Source organism: Malus domestica, chromosome 11 (genome assembly GCF_042453785.1).
Source record: "Malus domestica chromosome 11, GDT2T_hap1".
Classification (NCBI taxonomy): domain Eukaryota; kingdom Viridiplantae; phylum Streptophyta; class Magnoliopsida; order Rosales; family Rosaceae; genus Malus; species Malus domestica.
This window is the reverse complement of record NC_091671.1, coordinates 29,218,768-29,236,172: the sequence shown is the minus strand read 5'-3', so window position 1 is coordinate 29,236,172 and position 17,405 is coordinate 29,218,768. Positions and strand designations below refer to the sequence as shown.

At 36.3% G+C, this 17,405-nt stretch overlaps 2 protein-coding genes and 1 long non-coding RNA gene across 3 annotated transcripts; 2 read left to right on the top strand and 1 right to left on the bottom strand.

The window, feature by feature from the left end:
• Nucleotides 1–6,752: 6,752 nt before the first annotated feature.
• On the bottom strand, nucleotides 6,753–7,311 carry LOC139189223 (uncharacterized). The gene is made up of 2 exons (XR_011572929.1): nucleotides 7,157–7,311; nucleotides 6,753–7,055 (listed from the first exon to the last, which is right to left on the bottom strand). It is a non-coding gene; the product is annotated as an uncharacterized lncRNA (long non-coding RNA).
• Nucleotides 7,312–8,379: 1,068 nt separating this feature from the next.
• On the top strand, nucleotides 8,380–11,990 carry LOC103430082 (nascent polypeptide-associated complex subunit alpha-like protein). Its single transcript, XM_008368215.4, has 5 exons — nucleotides 8,380–8,582; nucleotides 9,173–9,233; nucleotides 10,630–10,711; nucleotides 11,204–11,331; nucleotides 11,441–11,990. The coding sequence occupies exons 2-5, from the start codon at nucleotides 9,174–9,176 to the stop codon at nucleotides 11,771–11,773; spliced, it is 603 nt and encodes a 200-aa protein (XP_008366437.2). The 5' UTR covers nucleotides 8,380–8,582; nucleotide 9,173; the 3' UTR covers nucleotides 11,774–11,990.
• Nucleotides 11,991–13,123: 1,133 nt separating this feature from the next.
• On the top strand, nucleotides 13,124–16,157 carry LOC103430105 (uncharacterized). The gene is made up of 4 exons (XM_008368236.4): nucleotides 13,124–13,537; nucleotides 14,395–14,850; nucleotides 15,245–15,548; nucleotides 15,813–16,157. The coding sequence occupies exons 1-4, from the start codon at nucleotides 13,124–13,126 to the stop codon at nucleotides 15,947–15,949; spliced, it is 1,311 nt and encodes a 436-aa protein (XP_008366458.3). The 3' UTR covers nucleotides 15,950–16,157.
• The last annotated feature ends 1,248 nt before the right edge of the window (nucleotides 16,158–17,405 follow it).

Below are 17,405 nucleotides of genomic sequence, written 5' to 3'. Positions count from 1 at the left end.
GAGAGAGAGAAAAAAACTTTCTTATATTACTTGAGTGTCAAGTTACATTACCTACACCTTTGCTATATTTCTTTATATGATTACATTGCTTAATGCATAAGCTAATATTCTTTCAACATATTCTAACAACCAACATATTCTAACAGCCTTATAACTTCCCTTGGATCTTGTGACCCTTGTCATCATCTAGACCCTTAAATTCCCTTCACTTGGATTCTCATCTTTATGTTTGTTTATACTCTTACAATGATGACTGGCTATGCCGGAACTTAAATGATGTCGAAAAATTACCCATGCAACCATGTCATTTGCAGAGAACCGGGTTGCCAGGTTGCCAATTCAGGGGGAGGGGGTTCTTTCCTAGATTCTGGGGCCTTCGATAAATAGAGGTGCAAATGATCATTTTGCCTTATCTTTGCTTGCTTATTTCTCATTCGTTATACCTTTGATTCGCAAAAGGTTTTTGCTTACGCATTTGTGGAATCGAGCTCTACTTGAAAGTATTAATATTGACTCCGAAAGATCTACGAATTTTTAATGATTATTTACAGAAAAAAAAAACTTTGTAACTAGTCAACTAAAATTCTCAAATTAAAAAAATAAATTTGCATAAATACGTAAAATTAAATAGTAAAATTCGAGAACGGGATTTCACAAGTTAGATTGGAGGAAATGGGAAATTTAGGAATTAATGACCGGATTTGGCTAAGAAAATGGTCGGAAAATTTGCCCAGGAACAGGGTCAGATCGCTAGTGAATGAAGGCTAAACGGTCAACCCGCGAGCTGAGGTTCTAAATGGGGAAAGTTGCTTCAACCCTATGGAGACCTACTATATATGAAGGTGTCAAATGACATAAATGCCCTTAACATTGATTTCTTATAACTTTTTCTTTAAAATTCCGTTCAGCGAAAGATTTTTATCTACACACTTGTGGATCGAGCTCTGTCTAAAAAGTCCAAGACTGACCCCAAAAGGTCTATAGATTTTTATTTGCTAGTGACAAAAAGTCGAACTTAAATAACTAACAAAAGCCTCTAAAATTAATGTAAATAAAATAAAATCGTAGGAACACAAAATCTGTAACTGAATAATGAAGTGTGGTGACAGAATTTCACATCATTCTCCCTTAAAAACAGTTTAGTCCCCTAAACTTGGTGTACTTGTGATCGTGTCAAGCTTTATATTGGCCCCCAAAGCGGAAAGTGCACAAACTCTAGTAACTATCTATGAACTGCCTTGCGGTGCTTCGCTACTCTGGGATCCTTTATGTTGACCTACTCCAAGTTGTCTACCACTCTATTGCCCAATCCTATACTGAATCAAGTCCGATGATTATCTAGTTAGCATACTCTGCGCTAAAGGTGCAACTGAGCCACTAACACTAGTTGATAATCCGCTTGTAGGCCTATGGTAATTTAGGAAAGTAAACTAGTAGCTAGTTAGATTAGAGGAAATGGGAAATTTAGGAACTAATGAGATAGAAATGCCCCAAAAATCCGTCGGAATATCTGCCTAAAAACAAGATCAAATCGTTGGTCGAGAGGGCTAAATTGGTCAACCCACGAGCTAGGGTTCTAAATGAGGAAAGGCTGCTCCAGCTCTTTTGGGGCGTACTATATATGAAGGTGTTAAATGACATAAATGCCCTAACTTTGATTGCTTATAACTTATTTGCTAAAACTTCGTTTCGCAAACAATTTTTTTCAACATGCTCATGGAATTGAGCTCTGTCTAAAAAGTCCAATAATGACCCTAAAAGGTCTATAGATTTTTATTGGCTAGTGACAAAAATTTGAACTTAAAATAACAAACCAAAACCTCTAAAATTAACAAAATAAAATAAAATCATAGAAACACGACATACGATAATGGAATAGTGAAATATGATGAAGGAATTTCACATCTTTCCCCCTTAAAAACAGTTTAGTTCCCTAAACCCAATGTACCTATGATCATGTCAAGCTTCGCCTAAGCCCTTAAATCGGGAAGTGCACAAATTCTAGCAACTCTATGTGAATTGCCATGCAGTGCTCTGCCGCTCTAGGATCCCTTATGTTGATCTCCTCCAAGTTGTCTACCACTTTACTGCCTGATCTTATACTGAATTGAGTTCGATGATTATCTAGTTAGCATACTCTGCGTTGAAGGTGCAACTGAGCAACCAACATTAGTTGCTGATCTGTTCTTGCCGATAGATGCCGCATGTGGGTAACTTAGGAAAACCAACTAGTAGCTACTAGCTAGATTGGAGGACATGGGAAATTTAGGAACTAATGAAACTACGTTTGAAATTAGTTAAATCATTAGGTAACAATTGCTGAGATGGATATAAATTCCAAGGACCAAAATCAATATTCAATCTTACATATGGTTTTAATGAGAATTAGATCTTATTCAAGAATTTGTTATAAATAGGCAAAAGTTTAGAGAGATAACCTTTGCTAGGGACAAGAACGAGGTTGTTGCAAAATATTACACTAACAAAATATTGCAGAGGAAGTGATGAATATTATTGTTATTAGTTATTTTTCTCTTTCTTTTCTTACTGTGTCTTTTGAATACTTGTAATGCTCTATTTATAGAGCAACTACCTTGAAAACAAACAAATTACACTATTAAGCATATGAAAATTTTACTGTATGCATGTGGGCATACATACCCACTATTTACAACAGAATTTTAATTATACCGCTTTTTAGTTACTTTTTTCACATTGTCCTCACTCTATTTAACTTGTATGAAAAGAAAGCAAACACGTTTTTTCTCTTTCTCTATCTTACTCCTAGTTTCTCTCTCTAGAACCCCAAATTCAGAGCCTCTTCTCTAGCTGCAACTTTCAGCCACCGCCGCTTGCTCTTGCTCGGGGTAGGCAGCAACCCGCTACCTCCTCCTCTTTCCAGTCTCCTTCTTCCCTCATCCTTCTCTCTTTCTCTCATTACCTCATCTGCCTTTTTTTCTACTTTTCCTTACTCCCTCTGCTCTATCCCCCCCTCCCTAGATCCATCTCTTCCTTTCCTTATTCCAGTCTCATTCTTTCATTTTTCCCCGGTTCTCTATGAGTTTATCTCAGTTTTCCTTGAGTTGGGTCTCAACTATCCTCTAAGCTTGTCTCAGATATGGGCTTTATGCCCCTTATCCGACATCTTTTGCCTAATTTTACTACTTTTTGTCCTCCCTTCTTTTTAGATGTGATACTACATCCCTAACCCACCATGTACTCAGATAGGCGGGCTCCGATTGGGAGAAAGATACCAAATCTACTACCCTCATTCACTTTCCATGCCCCCATTTGGCATACCTATGTTGGATCCCCTTCGAGGCCAAGTGTTGGGTGTTTTACATATCCCCTTAGCCTCACCCTCTACCTGTATGATACTTTGTTTGTATATATTTGCAGAGGTTCGTGAAGGGGATTTGGATCTGGCATCTATTTTCTCAGTTCGGAGTTTGGCTTCATCCGAGGATGTCACAGCGGTGGCGATGTGGTCTTTTATGCTGGAGATTAGGTTTTTTATTTTCTGTTTTCTACTACCTTCGAGCCTAAACTTATGTGAGCCTCCCGTTGTATCTTGGATTACTGCTCTCATTTTGCTTGGGTCTTTTACTTTCCTTATAGTTGTTTGCCTGATCATTTTTGGGCCTTGTACTAGTTTGTATTTTAATGAAAGTTGACTTTCTGTTAAAAAAAAAAAAGAACTTGTATGATAAGAAATGACTACCACCCCTTTTCTTTCCTATTTATTCTAGCTTGGTGATTAATTGCTCTCTTTCTCTCTCATTTTGTTTTTCTTTCTTCCTAGAGTGTGAGTGTTTGATTCAATGCATGAATGAATGTTGTGAGCTTAATTTTCTTATTATGAACTTCACCTAATTATCTATGTTCCTAAAGACATGTAATGAATAGGTTTATTATCATTTAATAGTAATTTATTCAAGCTTGTTGGTTTGTGGTTATGGGTTGATTGAGTTAGCTATGAGCTAGCTACCAAGACTACCAAATGCGTAAGCGAAGATTCATCCATCAAAGAGTTTCATATGAATGCACTCTTTATACTAGTGTTATAGTTGATGCTAGAGAAACTATTTACTTAAATTATATTTTATAGACCACATGATTTGATAGTTGAATTTCTTTTTTTGTAGACCACATGATTTGACAGTTGAATTTCTTCTTTAGAGTGGTTTTCAAAATATAATTTAAGAAAATAATCTCCTCGTTAATGGCCTAATTGACTTTGATCATAAAAGAGTAAATTGTAGCAATAATCCCTTAACTAAAACTTTATTATCATTGGTCTCTTAACTCATCCAAACGTGCAGTTATGGTCATTTTCGTCAACTCCTTTAGAACTTCGGTCAAAATGAGTCATGTGTCAAATCAAGAGACAAATATGGAAAATTACATAAGAAAAATTATATCGTCTCTCAACTTTAATTCAATTGGAGCAACAGTCCCACAACTTTAACTCAATTGAAGCAATGACCTCTCAACTTTAACCCAATTGTAGCAATGATCATTCCAACATAACTCATTTTGACAGAATTCTGATGGAGTTGACTAAAAGAACCATTGCTACACGTTTTAATGAGTTGAGTGACAAATGGTATTGGGTTTTTAGTTGAGAGACCATTGGTACGATTTACTCTCCAGAAAAAAGGCGAGTGAATTGTACCAATGGTCCCGCAACTTTAACTAAATTGGAGCAATGGTCCCTTAACTAAAAATCCATTACCATTGGGCCCTCAACTCATCAAAATGTGTAGCCATGGTCATTTTCACCAACTTTGTTATAATTTTGTCAAAATAAGTTATGTTGGAATGACCATTGCTACAATTGGGGTTTATCAACTCATTAAAACGTGTAGCTATGGTCATTTTCGTCAGAATTTTGTCAAAGTGAGTTATGTTAGAAGGACCATTGCTACAATTAAGTTAAAGTTGAAGGACCATTTCTCTAGTTGAATTGAAGTTGAGGGACATGTGGTAATATATTTTTAGTTGAAGAACCATAGTTGCACGTTTTGATGAGTTGATTGGACCAATAGTAATGAATTTTTAATTGAAGGATCATTACTCAAATTGAGTTAACATTAAATTACTATTGCTACAATTTACTCAAAAAAATGCTGAAATGAATTTTCTTTTTGTCGTAAGCTTACAATCATAGTCTAAAATATTGATAATATCGACAAAATATCGAGTTTATTTCGGTTTTTTCGAATCACGAATATTTCAGAACATATCCATATACATATCGTACAAATATCGACAATATCGACAATAATATTGAAAAATATCGATGTTGATAATTTCGCTCATACGTCAGCAATATTTTGTCAAAATATCGGTGTAATATCACTAAAATATCAAAAATATCGAAAATATCGATGTAAAGGAAGGAAAAAGAAAAAAAGAAAAAAAAAGAGAAAAAAGGGAGGAAAAAAAACACAAAGGGGATTTGAACCCCTCCCATTTTACTCATCCAAAATCGTAATCACCATATATCACTTATGTTTTAGTGGTAACTAGTTTTTAGTGCCCGCGCGTTGCCGCGGGTTGTGAAAAGTTGTGTTACAAAAGGGGAATACCAATAATAGTAAAGACATTGGAAAATCATTATACATAAAAGGTTAAATTTGGAGACCATTAAGATAGATATTACAGTTATCCATTTGATTGTAGCAGTTATCACATTGTAAAATTAACTGTCAAGATTAACCATGATCCAAACGCTTATAATCCAATCTAGTAAGTCTGTCATTAACTATCTGTATAAACATTTTACCCTGAGGTTACAACAGCAAAGAAAACAACCAAAAGAATCAAAGAAATGAAAAACTATGTCGTCAGCTAAAAGAAAACACATTTTTAACTGCTATTAAACATGCTGCAAAATCCATCAAATTTTTTTTAGCTCCACCAATACTTTTCCAACTACACATAATTTATGTTCATACTTAGCTAAACACAACTGAATTAAGAGATACAAATTATGAACGAAGAATCTGTGCAAAATATGTAACAGTGCAAAAAGACAAACATCATCAACTGGAATAAAAAATCATACATAATTAACCTAGCAGATGAAACCACGCTCATTAGAAAAACGGATAAAAAACAGTTTCAACACATACTCCAATTGGTGCTCTGATTTTTTCCCAAAAATTATAAACAAATTTTAGGAAACATTAAATTTTTCTAAAATCCAATCCCTTTTGTAATTTCCAGCCAAACACGACAGACACATTTTCATCTCTTATTCAAACAGCTTATTGATCTATTAACTGCCTTATCACTTCTGAATGATTACCATCACAAAAATGTTTACCTAATCCAATCTATTACATCCATTGCTCAACATTTGTATAAGCATATTAACCTAAGATCAAAACAACAAACTGAAGAACCAAAAAAATAAAACAAACGAAAATAGCGACATCACCTAAAACGAAATACACTTTAATGTCACATTCAAAGAACCTGTAAAATGTATTAATAATAACACACACTACACGTTGAGAGAAGTTAATCATTTTGTGTTTCAAAATGATTCAACAATGGGTAAGAAATCAAGACATTAATCAATCTCAGCACAAAATGCCAACACCGTTATTGGCTACATGAGATTAACTTGCACTCTGTTGTGGCAAAAAGAAGAGAACAATGGTCAAGCATCACCGGCACAATCGAGTCCACAATCTGAAATTTTTGCAATCACCCATTAAAGTGTGTTTAACTATTAAAACAAATTCACTGTCAAATTTTTTTAATTTTCTGCAGGTTCATTTTTGGATAATCAAAATTTAACTTCATTTTCTTGCCTGTCAATCGATCTTTACATTTTTCAATCACTCAGTTTTTGTTTTTACATAACTTGGAAATAACACAAATTTCCTTCAAATTAAATCAAAGAAAACATGAAAGCATTAAACACAAACAAAATACAGCATAACACAATTCTTACACCACAGGAAAAACCAAAACTCATCTCTCCAAAACCCTTGAAGGGACGAAAGGAAAACACTCACCAATAACAAACACGGCTTGCAAACCTGCACACAAAAGCACCAAACAACTAAAAATTAGTTTGGGACGAAACCAAACAAAAAAAAAAGAGAAAAATTCCAGACTCAACCAGAACGAAGAACCATACCCAAAAACCCAAGATGGTAGCAAAACCCCCAAATTTCCAAAACACAGCTGCAAACAGGAAACCCATCCACAAAAATGAAAAACGGTAAGGAACAAAAAGAAATACCTAATATGAGAAAGGCAAACAACTAACCAGGAGAATCCACCCTTTACAGATAGAAAAACCTTCGAACCCAACCAAACAACCGAAAGAGCGCAAACCACCAGTAGTGTTTTTTCCCAACAAACTAACACCACGCTACTAGACACAAAGAAGAAGCAGTGGCTGGCTTAAAACGAAAATCGGGAAAGATTCAAAAACGGAAGAAAGCGATTGGCAAGAGCGGGAGAAGGAGAGAAAACAACAATGAAAAATCTGAAGACGAAAGGGAGAAAAGAAGAAGAAAAGTAGGTAGACCAGCTGACTCCGATGACCAACACCTGTCCACCATTCTGAAAACAAAAGGGAGAAAAAAAGAAGAAAAGTAGGTGGACCAACTGACTCCGATGACCAACACCTGTCCAGAATGGGCAAAATAGGGTTTTTACTGTGCGAAAAACTGAAGAGAACACCAAAACAGAGAAAAAATGGAGGGGTAAAACGGTCGACACACTGGTCATCCACAGTGACCAGGGGGTTTGAGTTTTAGTATATATGATATGCTAAAATATTTATATTTATATGAGTGACATGTTAACAATTACATGCAAAACTATTTTGGAGATTTATCATTTTATGACTACTCTTCACAATAAACTTACTCTACACATAGAGATGATGAAGATAGTGAAAATTTTGAACCTCATAGGAACTTTATGTGGTACTAAATCACTCATGTATCTTACCATGCAATGTATAAAGTGTAAAATATTGTAGTAAATCATTATATATAAATGATTATGGTGTGTTTAATCTTTTTTTTCATTAATTACTACATATTTTCTACACTCACAGTGTTTGCCAACTCGCTGTATAATCAACTTAAATCAGTTAAATCCATGTAATGCATTTCCTTCTAATTTTTTTGATAAATTAATAGATAATTGACTAAATAAACATTCTCCAAAGTTTCAATAAAAATTTCCAATTTTTTTTTTACAATTTCCATGGTTTTTATTCAATTTTTATCGATATCGATAATATCCCGATATTTCCATCCAAATTTCCATGTTTTTGAACTACCAATATTTCTGATATTATCGATATTTTATACTATACTTACAATAGACTGACATGAAAATAATAAAGAAAAGGAAAAATATAAAATGGATTCCTGGCCGCACGATCAGCGTGAACGGTCAGGACTAAACGGTGCAGGGTGAGATCTGAATCGCTAAACCCTAAAAAACACGCTCAACCCTGAAAACTTCGTTCGTGTTGCGCAGCTGCTTTGGCTCCTCCTTCCTCTTCCCCTTTACGCTTCTACTTCATCTGCCCCAACTCCAAGGTAACTCTTCTCTCTCTCTTTCTCTCTCTCTCTCTCTCTCTCTCTCTCTCTCTCTCTCTCTCTTTATCTCCCGCTCTCTGTTTCTCCTTCCCTCCCTCCCTCCCTCTCTACCGCTCTCTGTCTCTCTCTCTCTCAGTGTATCGTTTCTTTTTGCAAATTCATTTCTTATCTTCCTTGATTTGTTTAGTGAATCTGATTAAATCTATTGTTTTACATGAATTGTTTAATTGATTGCAGAATGTTGGCTTTAATTCGAATTAGGGTTTATATTTAATTTATGTTTCTACATTCAAATTGGGAATTTCTGTCATTTCGAAACTTTGCAACTCCAGTATTCATGTATTTATATAACATGAAGTTAAGTGCCGAATCGATTATCTTAATGTATAGATTAGAATAGAAAAGGTTTGGTAGATTAGAATTCTAATTTCTGTTTCTCCACTGAAATTTGAGGACTTAATTTGAATGGTTTTCAATTTAAAATTTTTAATTGATCTTATAAATTCATCCCTTTTTTTTGTTTGATCTGAATAAGAATAATTCTCTACTGGAATTACACATTTTAAAATTTTATTATCAAATTGTGACAGCATGACTGCCCAAACTCAAGAAGAGCTCCTTGCTGCCCAACTCGAACAGCAAAAAGTTCATGTAATCTCTCTCTCTCTCTACAAACACACACGCACGCACGCGCACACACACACACACACACACACACATATATATATGTATATTCATTTCTCGTTGTTTTTAATGGGGTTCGTGCGCAGTTTACCAACTGTTTCAATTGAGTAGAGGCATGTTTTATGTGATATTTTTCTTATTTGCCTTATGCATTAGGTTAAATTGGAAAGATTTAACGGTTGAAGTGTGATTTTATTTGTTGCGTGTTTGCTTTTTAGCTGGGATGCTGTTTGATTTTTTGTATCCAGTGACCAACAAATGTGAAATAGATATCTACCAAGTGAAGTCAGCTGTAACCCCAAGAAGGGTTTAGCTTTTATGAAGGCTATTTTGTTGTCAGCCTTTTAAACTTAGTATGGTGTCTATCTTTAATGGAGTCATATCCAGTTTACTTTGCTTCTGTTGGTTATTTAGTAGCTATTAGGTTAAATGGAAACCTTTCTTTACAATATTGGAGAAATCAACTTTGTCATTCTTTCTATATTGGTTTGGCTGGCGATGGCAACGGTTTGTTTTTTTATTCATTTATTTGTATTTCAGATAATTCTCATATCATCTTAAATGAGCGGTATACCCAGGTGGAATACTGCAACACTTGTTTTTGGCTATAGATTGAACCAGTTTGATCGGTGCAGTTGACCCGAATTTCTTTCTTAAGGTTCTTCGTTGTTTTAATTTCTGCACCTGTCATTAAGTTTGTACCAACCTGGTAATCATTCTGTTTTTATCCTATTGGATCACTTGCAAATCGGTATTTCTATATCTATCTCATCAATTTGTGTGGATGATCCTGATACCAGATACCATATCAAACAATCTTTCATCATTACTCTTTTTTGAACTTTGATCACTCATTTGACATTGTTACGTCTTTGCCTTAATTCCCTTAATGGGAGTATTTTACTTTAGTTCATGCCTCATGCCCTCAAGCATATAGGATGTTTTTTGGTTACATTTAATTAGATGTGTTTATTTTGCATTGTCACCTTTTGGCTGGGTTGGTAACTTAGTACCAAATATGTTGACTTAATTTGGGCCCTGCTACTATGGAATCAATCCTGAACTGCAAAACATATCATAACAACTCACTAATCTAAGTTGATTTTCCTATCTACTAGAGGTTAGTGGAGAAAGAATGTGGCAAGTCTTTGGAGGTTCATAATGTTCTATCTTTAACTTGTTTGCATACTTTGTCAAGTTTATGCACAATATAATGGAAGTGCGTAGGCTATGCCCTTCCTTAATATGATTTGTTCCTTACATGTGAGTTGATGTTTACTTGTGGAGGATAGTGAGTAAATTCTTCAAGATGCTTCACCTTTTTCTTTTATGGGGCATGAATTTTTGAGTGAAATGGTTGTAGGATGATGAGCCAATAGTCGAGGACGAAGATGACGATGACGACGATGATGATGAAGATGATGACCAAGATGAAGATGTTGAAGGTAAATTGCACTGTGAAGACTTAAATGTGATGCTAAACTGTTTTATGATTTTCCCCTCAAATGCTCCCGCTCTTTCAAGCATATAGTTTGGTTGAATATCGTAGTGAATGCCATCTCTAGACTGACGTAAAAGGCATAGGAAAAAGGTGGTGTTTCTGTCTTCAATTTATTATGCAGTGCTTTTGTCTTCTTAGTTTAGCTCATTTGTCTCTCTTTCTGGTGCCTTCTGGGAAGCAATATGCCTATATATTGTCTGGTTTTGTGGCTGAAAATGTCAAAAGTTAGAGATGAGATACTGAGACAATTTTAGTAGAACTTTTTAACTGAATTCTTTTGTTTTGCCGTTAAGCCCACCTTGATAAAATAATTTTGGCTTACCCCTCCTGCTATATATAAATTGTGGGTAGTAATCGGGAAGTTGTACGTTATTGTATAGCCATTCTATTTTGCTCATCACTGGTGTAATTTGTTGTCAAAATGCCACTGTGGCAGGACAAGGAGATGCAACTGGTAGGTCTAAGCAGAGCAGAAGTGAAAAGAAGAGTCGCAAAGCGATGTTGAAACTTGGAATGAAAGGAATTCCAGGTGTCAGCCGTGTGACTGTCAAGAAGAGCAAGAATGTAAGTGTTGATTTGTTGCTTTTTTATTATTTTATTGCTATCACGCATTTTGTGTCAGCTTCCATGAGATTGATTTATGGAATTCATCTAGTAAGGGTTGTTATTTCAGATTCTCTTCGTCATCTCAAAGCCAGATGTTTTTAAGAGCCCCGCATCCGACACATATGTCATTTTTGGGGAAGCAAAGATTGAGGACTTGAGCTCACAACTTCAAACTCAGGCTGCGGAGCAGTTCAAGGCTCCTAATGTAAGTGCTGTGACAGCAAACCCTGAGCCATCAACTTTGGCTCAAGACGATGAAGATGTAGACGAAACTGGTGTGGAACCCAAGGACATTGAGTTGGTGATGACTCAAGCTGGGGTTTCAAGATCAAGGGCAGTTAAGGCACTCAAAGCAGCAAACGGTGACATTGTTTCTGCCATTATGGAATTAACAAACTGAGTCGCCTCGCAGTATGTAACTTTACTTTTGATGAATTTTTCTCTTTCTTTTGCATCGTCGTCGTCGTGTCTTCTTGAGACCTTTGAAGTTCAAATTTCGGGTTTGTTTTTTGGTTTTTATAAAGTATTTAATGTATTTGTATGATATAACTATGTTGTGATGAATGGTTTGGATGATGTTGCATGATGTAGGATGGTAAATGGACTAGATTGGGTCAGATTGGGTTTCACCTCGATCAAATTTAAATCCATTGCTAATCATACTATCGTTGTTCGGATTGTCGGATTGAATGCGTTGACCATAATACGGATTGTCGGATTGAATGCATCGATGTGTATTTGATAGTGGTTGGATCCGATTGTAATTGGAGTCATTTTCAAGCATGGAAAATTACAGCCTCCATGGTTGGGGAGATGTTCAAAATTAGATGCCAAGACACGACTCTCTCATGTCCGGCGCTCTGGACTAGGCTCATCAAATAGGGTAGTGCAAAACAGAGGGGGGTGGGACCAAAGTGTATTTTCATGCCTCTGGTTGTGTTGGTCGGGATTCCGGACTCAAAAATTTCTCCACGTGTTATCATAAACCTCTTTTTTTAACCGAACACTAATTTTCCCCCTAATGAAATGTTCGTTTCCCTTTCAACAAAAAATTGTCCATGTTCTTTTGGTGATTAACCCCTTAGTTTATTATACCTTAATTTATACTAGCGTATTTTAACACGCTGTGTGTGTGAACATTTTTTATCTTTGTTTTTAAGATGGAAATGAGAGAGAGAACGTGGGAGTAGGAAGAGAAATTTTTATTTTTTAATATTCAAGATATGTTAGGATTACATGTGGATGATGTTTAAAATAAAAAAATAAAACTTGGTTTGTAGGAAATTACATTATTGCCCATGAAATTATTTTGTGATCGAAAACTAACTTGTCTTTTCAACTCTCTTTTGGTTTACAAGGACGGTTTTGTTAATAGGTAGTTTAGATGAATGGACCATTGAACAACAGAGCTGCCTTTCGTTTATACAAATCAAAGAATAAGGAACAATTATTCTTTTTCCCCATTAGGGTTTTATTAGGGTTTACATTGTACCGTAATCCTTCTAGACTAGTACTATATATATTCTACATTCCTCTGCAGCACTTTATAGTTTCTATTTATAACTTAAAACTCCCGAAACAACTCGAACTTAACAAATTAACCAACAAATTGAAAACCAAAGATGACAAATTTATTTACACAAATGTTCTGTCGCACCCTCCCTGTTATTTTCTGCCCCCCTCCTTTCTCAAACTCACACACATTCATTCAAACCAAATCAAACACGTTGAAGAACTTACTCGACATCGCATGGAAGACGACACCGTGGTCGATGAGGCCTTGTTAAACAGATCGAAGAACAAGTTCCGACGCTGCGTCTCACACGCACGAGATGAACTGCATAGCTTTAGGTCATACTTACGATGGATGTGCGTGGACCAATCCAGTGTTTGGAGGGCATGCCTTTCTTGGTTCATGTTCATCTTGTTCGGGATTGTTGTCCCGGCCATGTCCCATTTTCTGTTCGGTTGTGCAGCCTGCGATAGCAAGCACAAGAGGCCGTACGATAGTGTGGTGCAATTGTCATTGAGCAGTGTTGCGAGCTTGTCCTTTGTTTGCCTCTCAAGGTTTGTCAAGAAGTTCGGATTGCGAAGGTTCTTGTTTTTTGATAAGCTTTATGATGAGAGCGAGACGGTAAGGAAGGGGTACACAGCACAGCTCAATGTAAGTTTTACAAGCTTCATTTTCTACATTATTAATTATTTTTTTGTTTTAATTTATTATTGATTAATGTCAGGTAAACCAACTTTTTAGATCAAAATTTACAAATCATGATGTGTCGCTAATAGGAAATAAACATTTCAGTAATAATCTAATCATCAACAAACACGTTATACGATTTAGTAAATTTAGTTTAAATAATTGGTTGTCCTTACATTACCCTTTATTATATGTTGTGTTTTTTAACCACTGTGCCGTTTTTCTTGCTTATGCGAGCTGTTAAGAGTTGTAGCACACTTAAATAAACGAAATACTTAAGGATGTTTGATAACTATTTAGTTTTTTTTTTTAATTTTTAATTTTTTTTTTTAAATTGAAAGCCCGTTTTGTAACCATCTTCAGGTTTCAAGAAAGAAAATGAAAATGAAAAACTAAAAATTGAAAGCTAAATTTGAAGGATAGTGCTACTCACACACTCCCTCCCACATACCCTTGCTATTTTTTGCCACTGATCTTCTACAATTCATGCAATCCGATGGTTGGAAATTGAGAAGGGTATGTGAAAAGTAAAAATTGGTGCGTAGATATTATCACTACCCATTTTGAAAACTCAAGAAAGTAGTTTCATTTTTTTAACTTTTGGTATTCAATTTTAATCTTTTGAAAATTGAAATAGTTACCAAACGGGTTTTCAATTTTGAGTTTTAAAGAAAAGTGAAAACAGAAATTGAAAACGAAATAATTATCAACGCTCTTTATATATCATTTTATAACATAATTCGACAATGAACAAATTTATCAAACGAAATGGCTCAATTTAATTTCTTGGACTTATATAGGGTGTGGTAATTTTCTTGTAGAGATCATTGCAACTTTTATGCTTCTTTGTCATTCCAATCTTTGCCATTGAAAGTGTGTACAAGATATGGTGGTACGCATCTGAAGCCACACAAATTCCTTTTCTGGGTAGTGTATACGCGAGTGCCGCGGTAGTCTGCGTCATGGAGTTGTGCTCGTGGCTCTACCGGACCACCATGATTTTCCTCGTCTGCGTTCTGTTCCGTCTGATCTGCTACCTCCAAATCCTACGGCTACAAGACTTTGCAACAATGTTTGAAGTGGACTCTGATGTTGGATCAGTGTTGTCTGAGCACCTTAGGATCAGAAGGCATCTGAGGATCATAAGCCACAGGTGCCGTGCGTTCATATTATGGTCTCTCATTTTGGTCACAGGGAGCCAGTTTGCTTTGTTGCTCATCACTACCAAGTCAAGCGCCAAGGAAAATCTCGATGTTTACAGAGCTGGTGAACTTGTGGTATGTTATATATCGCTTTTAATGTTTTCTGATTGATATATGTTTTACTAATATAACTATTTTGTCTTTTATCTACGAGTCGAGAAATTTGAACTTGAAATCTTCCAACATTGGAAAAAGAAAGTATTGCTAGACCAATAGCTAGTTGGTACAAGTTTGTTCATTTATTATTTAATATAGGTGTTGTTCACCTTTTATAGAATATGAGCGAGTTTTGTGTCTGTTATAGAGTTGATGTGTCTCATCCTCATACTCCCTTAATCGACCCCAAAACTAGAGAAATATTTGTTATATAGTTGAAGTGTCTTGTCCTCACACTCCCTTCAGGAATATTTGTTATACAACTTTCCTTAAACTGAAATCAAGCTTATATTCTGATTTGGTTTTGGTACAGTTATGCTCCATAACATTGGTTACCAGCCTCTTGATCCTACTACGCAGCGCAACCAAAATCACTCACAAGGCGCAGGCCGTCACATGTCTCGCAGCCAAGTGGCACGTCTGCGCCACACTAGACTCGTTCGATGCAGCGGCAGCTGAGATTACCAGCGGCCGAGTGCTGGCTGAGGCCGTTGGTACTGAACGTGGAGAATCAGACAGTGAGGAGGGTGATGCCGATGAAGATGAATTGGACAACACCAAGCTGATCCCGTCATATGCATATAGTACCATCTCTTTCCAAAAAAGACAAGCTCTCGGTAAGCCAGTTACTTCAATGCATCAAATCGGTTTACACACATTTAAAAACTTCATGATTGTGTCATATTGATGGTACACTCAAACGTGACTAGGATCAACATAAACACGATACAATCATACGTCGAATCTCTCAACTAGAACACAACATAACTTTTACATGTGTGACATAGAACAAACACACAACTCGTTTATCCGTGTGACATTACTGAAACATGTATCAATCGTGGTGTTGACATTTGTATTCGTGTATATTTCTTGTGCAGTTACATATTTTGAGAATAATAGAGCGGGAATCACAATTTTTGGGTTTACACTGGACCGGACTACACTTCATACCATATTTATGCTGGAGTTATCATTGGTTCTCTGGTTATTGGGAAAGACCGTCGGAATTTCTTAACAGAAGGGTCCTACATCAGACTGTCTTTGTGTTGCTAGGCCCATGCCGGGAGAGGAATTTTGCACTGCAATTGGGGATGTATATTCATTCAATTTTCTTTCTTTCGTTTTTCTCTTTTATAATTTTTATGTTTCATAGTTTGGAATATTTTTTTCTTGGTGAGCCTCTATTTCCTTTATCTATTTATTACTATCATTGTGTCCACATATTCACTAAAACTTCAGAGAAATGCCGAACAAGGGATTCCTCGGCCGGTGTACAAACGATCTAGGCCTATATTCGGAGTTTTCGGCCGCTGGACGACGACCGCTTCTTGTTCTCACCCAACCGCTTCTTTATTTTTTGTTGTTATTTTGAATTCTATACTAAAGAAGAAGCTCCTAAATCAGTGCGGGGCCAAATCAGCAGCATGAGAACCGTACTAACCTGACGCCAGTGACTTTCTCATGGCTCCATAGGAGAAAAAAAAGGTCTGGGTCAATTTTCTAATAGATAGTAATAATTGAGGTTTTTTTTGTCAAATGACAGAGCTTTTTATTAAATTTGTAATGAAATGTTTACATCATCCACCATAATATTAAATAAAAATTCAGGGAAAAGCAAACCTCATCTATGACTACTTATATTTTGACTTACAAAAGAAGCCATTAAATGCAGCGCTCGTTGCATCGACGAGGACATAAGAAAACTCAACGGACTCCATTTGTGTAGCTAATTGTAGAATGTACAAAATATTGCATTCAATTGACACATCAACGTCTCTCTATCTCTCCACGAAGCATACATATCAAGGTAGATGAGTTTGCCTCTATCAGGCGGCGATATACCCTACCTTCCCCTACCACGCTTCCCCAAGAACCCTTTTTCAGGATTCGGCAGGCTCGTAAAAAAGAATTGGGGTACTTCCCACCAAAAACCAAGGGAGGCGGCAGTGGGCAGCCCCTACGTCCGCAATCAAAGCATGGGGGAAGGGTTCCTTAATCTGCACTAAAATCAATAAAAATGTTCTCTAGATTAATATACGATGCTAAATCGAGACCGAGATAGAGATAGGGCTGCTTATTGACTTTTTGAGACAAATCATAGGAATGGTGCTAATTCCCATGTTCCTTTTGGTCTCGTTTGGTTTCGAGGGCCTCCCCGTCCCTTACCATCATCTTGGATTTTGTTTCCGTACGCCCATTACAATGCCTCTATTACACAAACGAAAGGGATGTGCCTTGTTGACCAACCGAAGACCATCCTTATAAAAGAATGAATGGGAAGCAGGCTCGGTCTATATTGCTAGAGTTATCTTTCTTCACCCCCTTCCCCCGCTGGCCGCCGCTGCATACTGCATGCTCTGCTCCCAAAATGCAGAGAGACTCGCGAGAGGTTGGTTGGTCCACAAAATCATGGGAGAGGCAAGCTAAGTGAAATAAAATAATATACTGGTGTTACTATATAATCTTATGAA

What these genes read in the sequence shown, in the direction of transcription:
- LOC103430082 (XM_008368215.4), top strand. Translation starts at nt 9,174, where the DNA reads ATGACTGCCCAAACTCAAGAAGAGCTCCTTGCTGCCCAACTCGAACAG. An exon ending in CCAAGATGAAGATGTTGAAG is followed by an intron (nt 10,712 to 11,203) that starts GTAAATTGCACT and finishes CCACTGTGGCAG; the next exon opens with GACAAGGAGATGCAACTGGT. An exon ending in CTGTCAAGAAGAGCAAGAAT is followed by an intron (nt 11,332 to 11,440) that starts GTAAGTGTTGAT and finishes TTGTTATTTCAG; the next exon opens with ATTCTCTTCGTCATCTCAAA.
- LOC103430105 (XM_008368236.4), top strand. Translation starts at nt 13,124, where the DNA reads ATGGAAGACGACACCGTGGTCGATGAGGCCTTGTTAAACAGATCGAAG. An exon ending in ACAGAGCTGGTGAACTTGTG is followed by an intron (nt 14,851 to 15,244) that starts GTATGTTATATA and finishes GTTTTGGTACAG; the next exon opens with TTATGCTCCATAACATTGGT. An exon ending in CCAAAAAAGACAAGCTCTCG is followed by an intron (nt 15,549 to 15,812) that starts GTAAGCCAGTTA and finishes TTTCTTGTGCAG; the next exon opens with TTACATATTTTGAGAATAAT.